The sequence below is a fragment of the Alosa alosa genome, chromosome 7, assembly GCF_017589495.1.
Source record: "Alosa alosa isolate M-15738 ecotype Scorff River chromosome 7, AALO_Geno_1.1, whole genome shotgun sequence".
In the NCBI taxonomy this organism is placed as follows: domain Eukaryota; kingdom Metazoa; phylum Chordata; class Actinopteri; order Clupeiformes; family Clupeidae; genus Alosa; species Alosa alosa.
The window spans coordinates 4,547,462-4,565,734 of record NC_063195.1 but is presented as its reverse complement, the minus strand read 5'-3'; the positions used below and the strand labels follow the sequence as shown (position 1 = coordinate 4,565,734).

The window sequence follows — 18,273 nt, the reverse complement described above, 5'->3', positions numbered from 1 at the left end:
TCTGGTATTATTGATTCTTTGTCATTTATTGAACACATTAGTACTGTATGTTGTGCCTGTGGACATGAGGTTACTGGATTGAACTGTCGAGGGGGAAAGTTAAAAAAGAGAGCGGTATCCGGAATCCAGATTATTTTACATTATACATTTACATTATCTGAGTTGGTGGTGGGAATCAGCAGATATTGGGCAGCAAATGGATGGCAGGTTACTAATCAGAAATGATTTGTTCCTGCCAGCGGGTGACAATTCTATATTTTCTGACTAAAATGAAGACCTATAGATATGGGACAATAGATTGGAAGTTGCTGATGTCCCCATTGCCAGTAGTTGCTATGTGTGTGTGTGTGTGTTTACCATATGACCTTCTTTGATGTCCCCATTGCCAGTAGTTGCTATGTGTGTGTGTGTGTGTGTGTGTGTGTTTACCATATGACCTTCTTTGATGTCCCCATTGCCAGTAGTTGCTATGTGTGTGTGTGTGTGTGTGTGTGTGTGTGTTTTTACCATATGACCTTCTTTGATGTGACCATTCAATATTTTTTTGAGGTCATCTACTTTCACCCCTTCAGATTCTCCTCTTTCCAGGCCCATGACATCACTGAAGACAAATGGTAAGTAGGATCCGTATTCTCCAGCTTTAATTTTGTGGGTTTTATACTGAAAATTATGATAAACATTCTCATTCATTTACTGTAATTCACAGTAACATCCACAAATAATGCAGCTACAATTAATAGTATGATTTATGTAATTTGCACTGTGTAAATGTACTATGATGTCTTGTAATTCATATAAATTTACTATGATGTCTCCAATCTATCTGTGCATGTATTTGCACTGTTTAAATGTATGTTGACTTCTATTATGTAATTTGCACTGTGTAAATGTATGTTGACTTCTAGTTTATATAAATGTACTATGATGTGTTCTAATTCATATAAATGTGCTATGATGTCTCCACTACGTTTGTGTGTGTGTGTGTGTGTGTGTGTGTGTGTGTGTGTGTGTTGGGGGGGGAACGTGGTGTGTGTCACAATGTTCTTATTCACATTAATCTGTGTGATTGCTTGCTCATTATCTTCTTCAACATCATCAGCTTCAGCAGCAGCGACAGCAAACCCCTCTCTAGTTACCCCCATTTAAATGAACTTTCTCCATCTTTTAGACCTGTCACATATTAAATGAGAAAACATGAGATACTCACTCTCTTTGTGAAGCTCTTCCCAGCACTTGTTTCTACTTGGGCTGCACTGGTCATTCGCCCCTGGAAGATGCTGTCTATGGAGTTGATGAAGCTGGACTTTCCCGCTCCCACTGGACCATGGACCAGGATACGTAGATGCTCAATTTTGGGTTGGCTGATTTTGAAATTCCTCAAATGGTCTATCATCTCATCCCTTTTGCTGTGCATTTAAACATTTTAATTCATTAAATATGCATATATGTTGCATCATGTCTCATTCAGTATGCTATTTCAACACAAGAGACAGAATAAAATAGAAACAGTTTTCAGTTGCGTCACGGCCAATTAGGTCATTGTAATTGAACATAAAGTAACTCATTTTGTCATTGACACTCTTGCTGGTGGTTTTTTAATCCTTAATTGAAGAGTTTAGATGCAAAAGCCTCTAATGGCGTTTACAAATGGCCTCCTTCAATCAGACAGGTTATTTATTCGCAGTCTGCCTCTATCTGCCTAAGTTGCAGCATCGGCATCACTCCGCTTGCAAGAAGGAGAGCTACTCCGCGGACCATGTCTTTGATTAGAGCAAAGTTTGATGTAGGATCGATTGCCCTCGTTTCGCAAGGAAAGCAGACCTGCGTCGCCTTCTCCAACAATCAGTTTATCTTTCCTCTCCTACTATAGCCGATCAACCGAGCTCCGTTCCTCCAGCGTCTCCCCGTGTTCACGCAACATGTTTTTCAACTCCGCAAGTTATGGCAGCCCGCGTGCAGCCCTCTACCTTGCCTTCCGCTACTGCGGCCTCTTTCTCTATTCCTAAACAGCTTTTCCCCCTGCTCACTCAACTCAGCAAGTTATGGCAGCCTGCGTGCAGCCCTCTACCTTGCCTTCCGCTACTATGGCCTCTTTCCAGCTAATCAACCCTCCCCACTTTTCTCTTTGTCTACCTAGGGTGCTGCGCAACCTCCTCCCCCTTCCCCCGTAGCGACTGCGTCACTACTTTTTCCCCTTCCCCCATCACCTCCCGACGGCGCAAACAGCGTTCGAGCCCGCGTTTTATAACGTTAACGTCATAAACGTCGACCCAGATCCCCATCAAGAAGAAAACTACATTAGCCTGCTTTGTGTTGAATTATTGACAAGCGTTGGCTAGCACTAACGTTAGACAAACTATGATGGAAGAAAGTGTGTTCTTTATTAAGCAACGTTTGCCTAAAGTTCACCAATGTTCTTTAATATTATGTGTGGTGGTGTAGGCTACCTCACAGAAAGGAGGATGGTGCTAGGCTAGTCACACTTCACATTCATTAGGCATGCTAATGACATTGTAGCTGTGTTTTTCTTTAATCGTGAAGACATCTTTTAAAATGAGTCTAATGACATGCATTTTATGAAGTAGAACGTTTTTTTTCCACCATTGATATTAGAGGGGGAAATAAACCTGGTGTTCTACTAAGTTAGTGCTATGAGCTTAGGCTACATGATTGATATTTATGCCTTGGTTTATGCGATAGATTTAGATTTTTTTAATTATTCGTGTTTGACAGAGCATTCAAGTTCATTTCATGGTAGTGTTTGTAATTCACCTAGTTTTAATCTGTAGCCTAACTATGTTTTTACAGGTGTTCCTGGACAGTTTTGAAACCGAGATGTCTGAACGCAGTGGCGGAACAAGTCAGAGCCGGGCCGTGGGAGGGGCACATGAACGGGCCCTTTATTAAACTCATCATAACATAATTTTACAACATATATGCACATGCCCGCAACAGCTGGGTCTTTACAAGCGCCAGCTTCCACGGAGAGCAACTATGTAATTTTGAAGTCCATCGAACGCACATGAAGTGTAACCAAGAGAACAACAACAAAAAACATAGGCTACATGACCCCTAATAATAAAACAACAATATTACGCAGCACTATTTGAAGGGCATACGACGAAGCCTTTTAGGCCCACCGGCCTCGTCCACGATGCTCTGTGTAGGCCTATGTCCATTTTCTTTGCTCTCTCATTCTCTATTGACAACATGGCAAGTCCACTCAGTCTCTCCTGTCCCACTGTGCTCCTCAAGTGGTTTTTAATGATCTTTAACTTGGAGAATGAGCGCTCAGAGGTTGCAACGGTGACGGGAAGAGTCAAAAATAAAATTAGGGCGGTGCAAATCTCACTGAATGCAGAAGTTACTGCTGGGTGGTTGCATTGGCGGAGCGAAGGGGTGGCTTCGGCGCCTCAAGCCCCGAATCTCTTTTTCGCTATCGCAAATCGCTAATTTAACTTCCCCTCGGTTTCTGTAGCCTACTGTAGCCTACTATTGCTGAGCAAATATCCCTTACTTTCAAAGCCCAATACTGACAGATAATCTGATTTACCACACGATGAGTTTAGGCAATGCCAGAGCCGAGATGTAGCGGTTTACGTCATAAACCTGGCAGGAAAGTTCAGAGCAACGCAGTCAGTTTAAACAGCAAGCCGGTAAGAAAAACTATTGTCAAGACATTAGGCAATTAGGCTACTGTACCCCAGAATACAAAAATAAACTTCAGAAAGTTTGTTGTACTGTATTCTGTAGTCTGTATTCTGTAATCTCAATGACCGAATCAGTAGATATAGCCCACCTGTTGTCAGTTGAGTTCGTTGAATTAATTTAGCCTAGCCTAGGCATGAAACGGAGATGTAACGTGGCTACCGGCGGGATTTTGAACTTGTTTCATGTTTCATGCATTTAAGGGCAAAAAATACCATGGGATTGATGTGTTCTCCACTTGAGTAACGTAATCAATTGCGGACGTGCACAGACAGCTCAGACACAGAGCGCATAGGCCAAGGTTAGGCTACTTTCACTTTCTAGAGCGCATTCATTAGGCTACGTAAAAGATGCTTTATACCAAAACAACGATCAAACATTATCAAATGTATCATGACGTGTTGTCACAAAGACAAAGGCTACTCCAATTAGAAAATCAAAACCAAAATCATGTAAGTGTAAGTGTTCTCTCATTGACGCCTGTAGGAGACAATATCGTTGATCCAATTTTGTAAATTTGCACGTCGTTAAGTTCAATATGAGAGTTAAAATAAAGCCAGTCATACAGCAGAACATTTTATTCAATATTTTACACCTACTAAATCACCAAAGTAAATTTCAAAACTTTTCAGCAACCGTGAGTCATAACTCGTCCTGACTGGGGCAACCTATAAGCCTAATATGTCCCACTCTGATGAAAATGATTGAAAAGAAACCGTTTGCATGATCTTAGCTCCTCCGCCCTTGTGCCGTGGGAGAGGCCCGGCCCCACCCACCTTACCCGGGGGGCGCCAGCACCGGGAGGTCCCGGGCCGGGACGCGCACCCCGCACCCTCTCAAGCTCCTCCCCTGTCTGAACGCCTCAAATAATCAGCAGTAAAGGTAAATATTCTTCATCCAGGACCTTGCCCCATTACTCTTAAAGCATAACTCAAGGCAAAATGCAACCTAGGGTCTTTTTGTGAATTTACCTGAGTCAAACTTTCGTTTAAAAGCATAATTAAGTCAGAAGCGCCATTAAGCTTGACTGTTTCTGGGTCAAATGCCATTTTGAATGGGAGTCGTAGGGGCAGAACTATTTTGATACATGATGATTTTGATTCATGCATCAAAATAGTAGGCTAGTGCCCCTACGACTCCCATTTAAAATGCCATTTGACCCGAAAACGATAATACGGTTGTATTGGAAACAAAGGAATCTAAGATAATCAAATGCAGAAAACAGGGTGGTTGCACTCATATCGGTGCCAAGGTGCACAACGCTTTAAGGAAAGACTACCTGGCCAGGTCTACCCATACCAGGATGGCAAACAGATGGTGTCAATACCAATTTGACCCATAAAAAGTAAATGTCAAATAGATACAGATAATCTGTAATAATCTAATCATTGCCAATGGATTTCTGTGTAAAATATTGTTTATCTTGTAAAATGTTGTCCATCTTCTTTCTGTTCACAGACAACAGAGACAAATTCTCTAGTACCAACGTTTCGGTTGCCACCGAAAACGTTATGCATCTTGGACTGGAAGATGGTGTGCTAGTAAGGAGCTAGCTACCACAGCTTTTGCCACCACATCTCAGTGTTGGGAGGGAAGTTCACTCACTGCACAACTCTACCAGCTGTACCTTTCCTCCTCCGCCATGATCCGTAACCACCATGGTTTTCTTTCTGGGCCAGAAGACTTTGCAAACAAATAAGCAATAAATGATCATGCATTACAAATTTAGCCATGTTAGACTGTTAAGTTGTTGGCTTGTAGGCTGGGTGTCCAGTAAACAATTTCAAGCTTAGAGGGCAAATTCTCTCACCTAGGAGGGTAAGTCTAGCGAGTCTAGCGCTTCCACAATCCTTCTACACATCAAGGGTCTCCCTACGGTTGTACTACACACATCTACAGTCTCTTTATTGTGACAGCCCAGCTCTAACATGCCATGTCTGTCTTTCTCCCTGGATGGCCTTGCCGCATGCCTTGACTTTTTCTTCAATAAAGATTAATGAAAGATAGGCTGATCAAGAATTCCCCAAAGTAGCAGGTGTAGCAGATAGGGAGACCCTAGATGTCTGGAGTGACCTTGGAAATGCAAGACTCAAAAAATGTTCAAATATAAATATATTATAAATAGGGCAAGTCCATTTTTCCATAATCAGCTGCTGTAGTATGTTGCTTGGGAGGCCCTAGATGTGTGGAGGGATTTTGGAAGTACTAGGCTCAATAATAGCAAAGCTATTGAAATAGGGCAAGTCATTTTTTCCCTAATTAGCAGGTGTAGTATGTTGCTTGGGAGGCCATAGATGTGTGTTGTGATTTTTGAAGGAGTAGGCTCAATAACAGTGAAGATACTGACATTTTCCCCCATTAAAATGTATTATAAATAGGGCGAGTCCATTTTTCCATAATTAGCTGGTGTAGTATGTTGCTAGTGAGGCCCTGTGATTTTGGAAGCACTAGGCTCAATGACAATGAAGATATTGAATTTTACCCCCATTACAAATATATTATAAATAGGGCGAGTCAATTTTTCCATAATTAGCTGCTGTAGTATGTTGCTTGAGAGGCCCTAGATGTGTGCTGTGATTTTGGAAGCACTAGGCTCAATGACAGTGTGTAGTGTGTAGCTAGGGAAGCAGTAGCTGTGTGCTATGATTTTGGTAGCCTGGTCCTTACCGCCTGTGACTACGTTTCTCTTCGTCATACAGTCTGGAACAAAGTATTAATAATCTGTCTCCGTAATGGGCGGATGCTTATTTTTGAGGTTTAAAATCATTGGAGTTCCCTTAACCAATCAGCAACGTTTGGTAATGGCGTATGCTGTGCGCCGGAGTTCAGGCTCTTACGCTTACCACTTCCGCTTCAGGCTCTGCTTCCCACTTCTGCTCTCAGTAGTGAACACACCGCTGGCTAGTATGCAGGCTACCTGACCGCCAGGGCAGTCTCTTCGTAGTGGATATATCTGTAACTTGCGCCAGCCACAGACCGAGAGTTGTATACCAAAAGCGTCACGTCACCGAGATTATATCAGCTCGTCACACGCCAGTTTTCCCTCTTATCTCTTCTCGCCGCTTATCAGACGATTGTTGTTCTACGCAGCCCGGTGACTTCGTCGAGCTACGGAGCTTACTTCGTTCTCCATGGGCTGTTCAGGCTACACTCTTGGATAAGTTGGATTGTATTGACGAGTTATTTAACCTGGAGCTTGCTCAGTTAAACTAACAGTTATTCGGCATAAAACAACGCAGCCTCACCTAGAGCCACGCTCGGTGACTGGCTAACGTTACTGTCCACAAGCACGGTAGCCTCGCCTGGAGCCCAGCTCGGCCACAGGCTAGCCTCTGTCAAACACGGAGTGGTTTACCTTGAGCCCAGCTCGGTAACCGCTAGTCCCAGTCAAGCACAATCACAGCAGCCTTGCCTTGAGCCCCGCTCGGTAACCGGCTAGCTCACGTCAAGACACACCGCCTCACCTTGAGCCCCACTCGGTAGGCTAGCTAGTAGCTAACATTCCATTCCTTAAGTAGGCTTATGCTGCATTGATTTTGTTAAGGTAATTTCAGAGTAGGGGGGAGAATAACGAGCAGCAAACGTTTATTTGAAAACATGATAAGTAGTGATGCATGTAGTACACTTATGCGTTTAGGTTTAGTTATCACCATCTGATAAATCAAACTTTTCCCAAAGCCAGTTGGAAGGAGAGTTATAAGACGTCCTTGCCATTTATAAAATTGACAAGAGAAGCCTCTTGTTCCTGCTTTAATTGCGTGATGCCCTCGAGAGTTGAGACAACTTCGCGGATAGCTTCTAGCGTCTCTTCCTCCGTCGCCATTGTTGCTATGCTGTTGAATTACAAGCTTCGCTGGACTACAAGCAACTCGGCAGGCAAGTTCCGCGTCATCACTCAACTGTTCGCTGAATGGCTCGGCTACACGCGAGCCATATAATGTGGATTGGGCCAGACTACGTGCGAGGCTGAAATAAAATTTTGGCCGGAAGTACATAGGATGGTAACGACCAGGCTATGATTTTGGAAGCACTAGGCTCAATAACAGTGAAGCAATTTAAATGCATCTTTGTATCCACTTTCGATTTTGCCCTTTGTAGAAGGTCCCTAGACGCTTGGCTGACAGCCGAATGCTCACAGGGATGCGTTTTTTTTTTTATCCACATATGTACACGGTTCTTTCAGATGAAAACCTGGTTGTAGTTTGTTGTCTACCTTACTACGGTAAGATAGAGCTCTCTATTGTGCAATTAAAACATTTCTCCTATGATTTATTGAACAGCAAAACGCGAATCTTGCGAATCTGCCAATTTCTGTCTAACTTTACCTAAGTATGAAGAAAAGCAGATAAGCATTATGGCGCTGACAACGTAGCCTAAGTAAAAACCACAACAAAGCAAAATACAACAGGCACTTATTTACAACTAGGAAGGAATTTGGATGAGAAAATCGTTGTACTTACAGAAAATGCTCAACTTTTGTAGCTGCAAGCTATTGTCGCAACCCTCTCCACTATATCTGGTTATTTTCGCCTTACAACGAGAAGAACTGAGGCGACGACGATGTTTTTTTTAAGCCGTTAGCTGTCACAAGGACAGGTTCGTCCATTTAATCGAAATCCATGACTGACTTATGGTCTTCTTTTTCTTCTTCGTCTGTGGACTGACGTATGATCTCTGAAAAGCTGTCAAAAAAGCCGGCTCCTCAGCACGCCGCCATGTTCAAACAGAGTGAAGTCACATGATTCCGTATTGCGTTTTGATTGGTTCTCGGAACATAGAGGCTTTTCCTGACAAAGGGAAGTGGCGTTTTCAAACAATTTACAAAGACCAGGAAAAGAGTGGTATTTAGCGGGTTTTGACGCAAAATGATTTGATTAACGTATAGGGCCTACCAGAGAATGTCTAATAGGAAGAGAATTGGCACTGTCTGGTTACTTCCGGTTTCTGGACTGGTTGCAGTTCCTCCTCAGATTCCACTTGAGGGGCCCTCGGCGAAAGTGCAGAATGCATTCGCGGTCTATGGAGCTTTACCCCTCAATATCCACTTTTCTCTGGATATAATTTTTGAGTAGTAATTTGAATGTTGCATTAAGCTAGGAGAGGCAAAAGAAAATACACACTGTTGATTGTTATATTTTTGAAGTCACGTAAAGTCTTCTAAAAAGCCTTTCAAATATGTCAATGACGTCATTCATTAGCACAATGCTAGCGTGATATGGGCAACAACGACCCAACCTGTAAGAAATGAAAAGGACATACAGTGGGTCCCAGTTAAGTTTTGGACGGGTTCCTTCAGGAATCATGCACCCCATTTTCTCAGCAGAAATGGCACAAACTGCAGTTGACACAAATAACCACAAGGTGTCACTTTGGAGTTCTGCCACTACTATTTTTGATGCGACTTGACTTACTGCTTCCATGATGCAGTTTCCAAGTCAGTAGAACAATCAGAGAAAGCTGAGCCATTACCAAACATATATGATAATACAATAGCATGAGTTTATATATCTTATACCCTATTTGTCCCGCGGTTTACTTATAGATTTGATAGTGTAACGATAAGCATGAGACTTTCAAGCGGGGGCACGGGAACTTAAATTGATCACGGTAGTTTAAGCTTACACTTGACAAAACATTCTAATATGAAAATGTAGATGCAATTGTTGTAAGATGGTGCAGCTCCTTTAAGAAAGCATCGTGCGCAGGGATGGAGAGAGAGAAAGCGAGAGGGGATATGTGTGTTAGAACTTAGATGCGTGTGGAAAAAGTAGACGTGCTGTTGGGACTGGAGCGAGTCATATTCAAAATAATGCAAAAAATAAATCCGCAGATGAAACCAATTATCCTCATTCATTGCAACCGCAGCATGCCTGCATGCCGACGTTCAAACGAAAAAGATATCAAAGCACCTTTTGCGTTTGAATGTAGCACGATTTTTTTTTAAACAGCTAGACAAATTATTTAGCTAATTGATTATAGCCTGTACACCAGCAATTGTTGAACATTTACCTGTACAAGTAGGCCTACATTGACAGTAGCCCAGCCTAACAAGCATGTTGCATGTTGTAGGCCTACTGTAGAAATTTCACTTAAACTGCAACCGCAACATGCCTGCTTGCCGACGTTCAAACGACAACGAAATAGATATCAAAGCAACAAGAGGGTTGAGTCTGAATGACACGACTCATATTGCTCCTCATAACCTTCTATAAAAAATTTTTTTTTCTTTTCTTTTTGAGCACGTCCGAATCCAAGGATATAACCAGAGAGGGTAAAGGATCTTTGATATAACACACTGGACCTTATAAAAGGCTCGAGATATAATTCCAAAGGGGGCAGATAGGGGCCTACTGCACTTAAAACTTAAAAAGATTGAACGAAGCTTCCCGAAATTTGAAATTGCGATCAGTGACTGGCATCGGGTGAACGAAGCTTTTCAAAGTTGAACAGGCTATTAAAAACTATTTGCGCACCTCAATGTCACAGGAGAGACTGGGCTCTCCCTTCTATTAATTGAAAAAGACGGTATGCTACCTGCAAACTGGCCTATGATTTCATTGCTGAGTTTGCGGCAAATCAAGATATGGCGAGTCAATGTCATTTATTTGTCCAATGTTAGCCTACAGACCAATTTCCATAGTGCAAATCTTATCAACAGTTTGAATGTCGTGTGTGTTTCTGCTCATTGACAAATACCGTTCAGCACAATGACCCAATTAATTTCCCCTGTTAAAGTGTTCACCTTTGTTACACTATTTGGTTTCGTGATGTAGCCTATGATAAACACCATATGGCCAAATATGTGACTCAGCTAATGTTATAGGCTATACAATTTCCCTCTTTAAAGACAAGCTGGTGTAGCTTATTAGACTAGGCTACTATTAAAATGCACCGGCGGTAGCCTTGGCTATGTGTAAAGTAAGCTATCGCATGATTTCATGCACGTAAGTTCATGCATCTGTCAAAGTTCGCTGGGGGCCTCGCACCCCCTTGCGACGGCCTGCAGCTCCTCCTAAGACAGCGAGGAAAAAAAAAGTTAAAATACTAGCGATAAACCGGGAAAAGTTGACAGGTTTGTTTCCGATCCCGGTGATCATTGTGAAATTGTGCAAGCGACAGCCTTTTCAAGGCATTTCAAGGAAGGAGTAAGTAGCATGCAAGCTCCCAAATTGACCCAGATAGCCTACAGAAGGCATCAATAGCCTAAATTGTTGGGACTGGGGAGGGTCATGCGTTTTTTATCAATCACTTTGGAGGGTCATAGAAAAAAAAAATTTTCTTGCTGGCGAGGGAGGGTCTTTTTGACTAACGCTCCCAAAACTCCTCCGGTAGCCCCTGAACAGTCCCTAATTGATTATAGCCTGTAGGCCTACACCAGCAATTGTTGAACATTTACCTGTACAGGACATTGACAGTAGCCCAGCCTAACAAGCAGATGTTGCAAAGACATCAAAAGACGCCAATTAATCAGAAATAAATAATGTAATCTGCATCGCTTTATTTAACAAACTGCAAGCAACCGCGAGGGTTGAGTTAAGCTGTGAGGCCAAACCCAAGAGCAGAGCCTATCTGTTAAGGCACTCCATAGGCTATAACGAGTTGTGTGCGCCTGGAAAGACAATAGAAGATGCTTTCTGAATAGCACAGCGAAGACGGCTCTGGTCATCCCATACCCTCCCCCCACTTCCTGTAGCCTACCATTATGACTTGTTGCCGTTTTGGGACATTAAGCTTTTTTTTTCACTTTAAGCCCCCCCCCCCCCTTCTTTCACAAGCAGTGGGGGAGCGCGGGGCACAAAGTAACACTTTTTGGTAGACAAAGGACACACACAAGGGAAGTTTTCTCTCATTGTTGAGGGACTGACGTGCGGGCCATTCAAAATCATCGCCAGCATATGGCCTTACATGGCCCGCGGGCCGTATGTTTGACACCCCTGTTTTAGAGAGGAGAGACGCCGGTGCAGCTCAGATGTCTTCTTAATTTTCTTTATTGTTTGGTAAAAGGTGCAGAACATTATTTAACTTTGACTAACGTTTCGATGTGTCTATGTTTTTGACTAACGAACCTGGGGATCAATAAAGTTTCCCCTGGGGATCAATAAAGTATCTATCTATCTATCTATCTATCTATCTATCTATCTATCGAAACGTTAGTCAACGTTTAATAATGACGACATCTGAGCTGCACCGGCGTCTCTCCTTCTCTCTAACTCTTTTTGGCTTTGGCTAAATATTTCTAAAATCATTTAAGTTTCACTAGTCACATGTTTTAACAAGCAACACTTGTTATTGAACTAATAACAGACGTTTGTTGAAAATTTACTTTATTTTCCATAGCCTACGGAGAAATAACATATGCAGAGTCTAACCAAGGTCAATCTAGCCAAAAAAGCCCTCAAACCTGAAAACACATAAGGCAAAAGTGCAAAACATCACAAAACTAACTAAACTAACACGCGCATATTTTTGTATTGCAATCATTGTAGCCTACAGTTGTAACAAGAGCGTAACAGTCGTTTTATGCGCTCATTATAAAGAACGTTTAACATGTCCTAAAAACAGCTATCAATTAATCACCAAACGTCTTATAAACAAGTATTGCCAGGAGCAACACCTTGCAAAAAATGATAACAATAGGCCTAGGCCTTTATATGGCTCTGCTCCTGCCTAGATTCGAACTCAGAACTGCCTGAAAGTTGCAGACCTGTTCTGGAAATACATGCATTAACCCACTCGACCGTCAGACAACATCTATCTGCTTCGAGTAGGCCTGATTGGGTAGGACTGTAGCCTACACTGGTTGCTGTGGCACAGTCTTGAGTGACCAAATTCGTTTTCCTTTGTCATATGAATGCTGTCATTTTGTTAACATTACTGTTAGGGAGATGCTGTAGGCAAAGTCTATATTTCAACCTCGTTAGTATAGTAAAAAAAATCGGAACTATTCACAAGGTTTCTGGGGAGCATATTTATGTTCTGTTTGCAAGCAAACTTCTCATGACTACCGACAAAGTAGCCTACTGCCAGCTGACGAAGCTCTCATTTTAAAACATTACTGAGAGACAGGCACTGTACAATCAAGAAATCTTGCCACTGAATCCAAAACTATGTTTAACAATATAGCCGCAAGCGGCAATGGCGGGCCCGAGCACCTGCGGGCCGCAACCCGTGACATTTCAGAATCCAACAAAGCACCGACGTGGTGCATTTGTAAAATGTACATATTTGATGTGTGTGCTATTTGTTTTTGCATGTTATTTTCTGGCACATTTACTTGCTTGGCCAGGTGGGGGCGCAATGCAAGGCAGGCCCATTGTGTGTCATCATAATCATAATATAAATTAACCTGAGAAATTTGAGATTATTCATTTTAAGCAAATAACATTTCTGAAACACTTTTTGGCCAGATGGGGGCGGTATATTAAGCATTTGAATTACACATGGGAATATCATCACACTAATGATATCCAATATTTTGCAAAGTTTCAGATCAACCAATATAGGCATTACCAATTTCTGGCACATTTTCCTGCTTGGCCAGGTGGTGGCGCTATGCCAGGTAGGCCCATAGGGTCTCTGGATATCATCATAATTATAATATCTATTAACCTGAGAAGTTTCAGACCATTCATTCAAAGCATAGAGCATTTCTGGCATGTTTCCTGTTTGGCCAGATGGTGGCGCTATGCTAGGCATGTGAATTATATGTGTGAATATCATCACCATAATGATATCCAATATTTTATGAAGTTTCAGATCAATCACTTAGGGCATTGTCCATTTCTGGCACATTTCCTACTTGGCCAGGTGGTGGTGCTATGCCAGGCAGGCCCATTGGGTTTCTGAATATAATCATAATCATAATATCTATTAACCTGGGAAGTTTCAGACCATTCATTTAATGCACTGTGAGTTTATGACACATTTCCTGTTTATATGGTGAGATATTAAAATCATGACATATTACAACATATCAAAAATCCCTTCACAATTTAACATCAGCGACATCTTGGCATAATGTTTGCCAAATTTCACATGAATCTGACAAACCGTCTAGGAGCAGTATGTTAAAATTGATCATGTGACATCAGTGTAATTGTCATTCTTTCTGTTGCCAGTTGGTGGCGCTATGCCAAACATGCATTATGGGCATGTGAATATCATTATTAACATGGTCTTCAATGACCTGTGAAATATAAAACATTTGGTAACACTTTATTTTAATGTGTCGCTGTTACAGTGTACCGACCTAATTAGGTACAGTGGTACAACCTGTGTAACAACATGTACTATCAGGTACTATCATTGTACTTGCATAATGTATTTGTGGGTACCTACATATAGTTGTTACAATGTAATACTGAGTGCTTTTACAAAACTTTGCCAATTTGCCTAAATTTTCATCAGAGGCAAAGAGCTGACCTGAGACCTGCTGGATGGGGTAAATCTGCCCATGATGGATTATATATACAAAAGGCTTTTACTATATGTTAGGCTTTTGCATCTAAACTCTTCAATTCATCTACTGTGGGGAAATTCCAAGTAATTAGATAACTCTTTAGCTGTTAAATGTCTACACTTTAAAGACATGTAGTTTAAAGAAATTTAGACATTACGAGGATGATCTCAGTTATTTTGGGTTTCTCTTGTCCATGACCTCTCTCAGGGAGTCTGGAGTAACAGCCTTATCATGACAGCTCTTTTATTTTCATTACATGTAATCCAGTGGTCCCCAAACAACGACACCCACCACCTCATTTTGGGTAGCCCCCAAACCATGTCCATGGCATATAGCATCGGGCCCACACAGGAGTATGACACCATCAAACTATAACCTAACTACTTTCCCCCATTCATTCTCTATGGCAAGTCTTAACATTACACATATTGTAATACTTTTTGTCCATTGGTTGTTTTGGCACTGTTTCGAGTTTGCCATTGAAAACAGTTTGAAATGTAGGCCTATCTGCAAACAATGTATTCTAAAGTGCTCTAAAAGTTTATCAATTAATTGTTAACCCTCTACTGCACAGATTTTGATGATACATGATAAAAATAACTTCACATCATTTATTGGTTCATTTTGGGATATTTTATTGATAAAAAATATTTTTTTTTTTTTTGAACCCCTCACCTGAAATATTTTTTTGTTGCCTAAAGGCAACGTTGTGCAACAATGGTACAGAATCACATAGAAAATTGTGCATTCACAGATCATAAAACAGAGTTCAAGAGTGTACAGTGGGCGTTGCTTTCAAATGGTCACTTCAGTCGTGCATTATGCGGCGTGAAGCTGTGTGAAACTTTAGTCCCACTTTCAGCCACTGCGTCGCTCTGCCACTGTACATCTACGTTATTGTCAGTGTTGGGGGTAACGCAACTACGCAAATCAAAACAGTGTCTTGTGTGATAATGAGCCTGTTCAGAATTAATCTGTAGCCTTGGGTAGGCTTCTGTAGAAAACAATGTTGTTGGCGATTTAATACTATCTAGCGACGTTTTTAACAGGCTACGCAATAGAGGCTTAGACAACTATGACCTATAACTTGACTAAACCCGTGCAAAACTGGAGGTAGCTACACCTGTTATCTGAGCAGTCTGTAGCCTATGTCCTCATTTTGCGAATGCGAGGACGATATGAGCCTGTTCCATTTCGTTAGATGTCCGAGTCACGCATAATGTTTGAAAACCACTGGCTCGTAATCACAATAATTTAACACACGACAGTTGGATACTTCATGTTCCCATGCCTACATTTTGGTGAGTAGCATAGTGATCGTTAAAAACAATAAAGTATGGCTCTCCGTTTGGGACATCGAAAACTTATATTCTTAATAGGGTAGACTACCGTCAGAGATGCTGACTTGCAAAGGCCTCGGGATAACACGTTATCTCCACTATCATCAGTCAATGCCCCCTTGATCAAAGTGGGGAATGAAAGAAAAAGTTTGAGAACCACTGGCTTAACAAGTTACCTGCAGTCCAGAACACACAGAATATTGCAACAGAAAGTTGCCTTTATAATCAACAACTATTTGTTCCAACAGCATTCAAACAAAGCCTTTATAAAAGTGAAAAAAAAATATTCCATAAGAAGTAAAATAAAATACTGTTACTGTAGTAACTGTACCACATTATCCCAAGCTTCAAAGAGCTCCCCACGTCTGTGACAGGCAGACATGACACCGCTAAATTCTCAGCTTGTTTATACCCCACACTGAACGCGAAAAATAATAAAGCCCAAAATAAAGGCCTGTGGTTTGCTCAGCCTACAGTAAGTAGCCTAGGTTAAATAACAGACCCGCCACAATGTGTGGTATGATGATTTTTTACGAGCAAGATGTTTTTGGTGCCCTACGCGCACTGCATGTTCTTAAATAACAATGATCATCAGTAATATTTGATAATATAATAATAATAATAATAATAATAATAATAATATTTGGTAACACTTTATTTGAAGGGGTCTACATAAGGGTGACATGTAACTGTCATAACAATGACATGACACATGTCATGCACATTAATGACACATTACTGATGTTTATGACTACTGTCATAATGTGTCATTCGGTTTTTGGAATGTCAAGTTGACATTGTTTGGGTGTCATCATTATGACAACTTGACATTAGCCAAGATGACATTATTTGACGGTGTCTTTGTCATGACAACTTGACATTAGCCAAGAAAATGGGTAACACTTTACTTGACGGGTGAGTTCATAACACATTCATAGCAGCTGTCATAAACTGCACATAAAGCATTCATGACTGTTTCATGAGACATGACTCAACATTCATACTAAACCTTTCACAAATGATTGCAATCCTTCTGTAGGCTACATGGAATGAGTTCAATGGGATGTAATGTGAAACCATGTTAAATGGCCTATTTTCAAAGCAGTTATTGTCTGCTCACACACACATACAACCTTAGGTTATCCTCATCCTGCTTTGAACACAGTTGTATTATATAGCATATAAGCACCACCAGTTTGGGAAAAGCCTGCGCTGCACAAGTGCTGACCTACCGAAATAAGTTCTTATGTGCATCCGAGGGTTTGGGGTTGTCGCGCACTATGCAGAAGGTTCCCAGTAAACAAAATAAAGTCCTGGCGACGTCCCCTAAAGGTCCCCTGGCGAACATCACCTCCTCGACATTGTGTAGGGTTCCCTTTACGTCCCGCGGACCTCTGTTCGGGAGGTCTAAAAGACATCCACAAGACTTTGAGAGGACGTCCTGTAATGGTCACCGCGACGTTATGCACGCAACGTTTATATTTCCGCGATGGTAAAAAAAAAAAAAACATGAAGCGCGATTTGGTACAGAATTACATCCTGTATGTCTGAGCGTTGCTAGGAGAGAGGTAGACGGAACATGAACACACATTAATGACTTGCTCGACAACTACACAATCAACTTCACTCACCTCATATTTTCACGCATGTATGAAATCACGTCCTCCGAATGCATTACACAAATGATAAGTAGACATGGTGTCTACGGTGTCATTTTCTTAATAAACTAATACGACGTTTTAATGGGCATATCCCGTAGCATATTGTTCAAAACATAATCAGAGTAGGCCTAGGCTAGCCTAAGATAAATTGTTCAAACCATATTGTTTCAAAATATTAAAAACTAATAATAGCCAAAAATACTAAATGAATCGCAATGCATGCTGGGAAGCAAAACTCAACATGAAATAAAGTACATGAAATATAACTAGAATGCATTGACGTTATATCCACTCGTTTTCTTGGACCTGTGATCAAACAGGGACAGCCTATAAATGTCAGCCTTTCTTCCTGGAACATTGCAGACAGGGCTGTAGTACTCGAGTCCGGTCTTGGACTCGAGTCCGGACTCGAGACCGTTTTTCTATGGTCTCGGACTTGTCTCGGACTCGCTGGTATTTGGACTCGGACTTGTCTCGGACTCTGCCACTGGTCTTGCCAAATATGGCTTTTGGTCTCTTTATTATGTTTCTGATAATATTGGAGGAAAAACACTGGCCACTTGATAACCAATCACATACTAGTGTATCTTCGCGCGCCCTGCATCTGCGTCATTTCATTTTTATTGCTTCACACTCACACACACTGACTGACAAACGATGTCCTCCAATAGCAGTAATAAAGTTCGCTTATATAAACCATCAGGAGTTTCTGAGAGGTGCTCCAGAGGTGCTTAGCCTTATGTGTTAACGTTAACATTAGCCAGCATAGGGGAAGATAAAGGTAACTTACGTCTGGTATTACTGGTTTCATGAGATATATGAAAAATCAAACGATTATGATATATGTGGCGCCATAGAAGGTTGTGGCTGTTGTTAAGTACTTTGTTTCTTGTTTTGGTCAGACCCCCATTCTTATTTTTGGTCTTTTTTAATTAAGACTCACAATATGCAGTACCGAAAGTGTCATGGGTGGCGCTGTGAGATAACGCTGGTATTAGGTAGCCACTAGCCAGCAGCAAGTCTCGGTTAGTTATTCAAGCCAACGAGACGAAAAAGTATCAAAGCCACTCATGCACTTTTGTTTTGATGTTTTATTTGATTTCAG

At 41.5% G+C, this 18,273-nt stretch overlaps 1 protein-coding gene across 2 annotated transcripts in view; it reads right to left on the bottom strand.

Annotated features, from left to right (window-relative positions):
- Nucleotides 1–18,273, bottom strand: part of LOC125297379 (interferon-induced protein 44-like) — a 43,822-nt gene that overhangs the window by 4,544 nt on the left and 21,005 nt on the right. The window contains exons 1-3 of one of the 2 annotated variants that reach the window (XM_048247731.1): nt 8,169–8,540; nt 1,208–1,406; nt 508–660 (exon numbers count right to left, since the gene is read on the bottom strand). In XM_048247731.1, the coding sequence (XP_048103688.1) occupies nt 508–660; nt 1,208–1,393 (339 nt within the window). In that variant the 5' untranslated portion in view covers nt 1,394–1,406; nt 8,169–8,540. Of the gene's footprint in view, nt 1–507; nt 661–1,207; nt 1,407–8,168; nt 8,541–18,273 lie in introns of those variants that run through there. The other variant, XM_048247730.1, reaches the window with a different exon arrangement.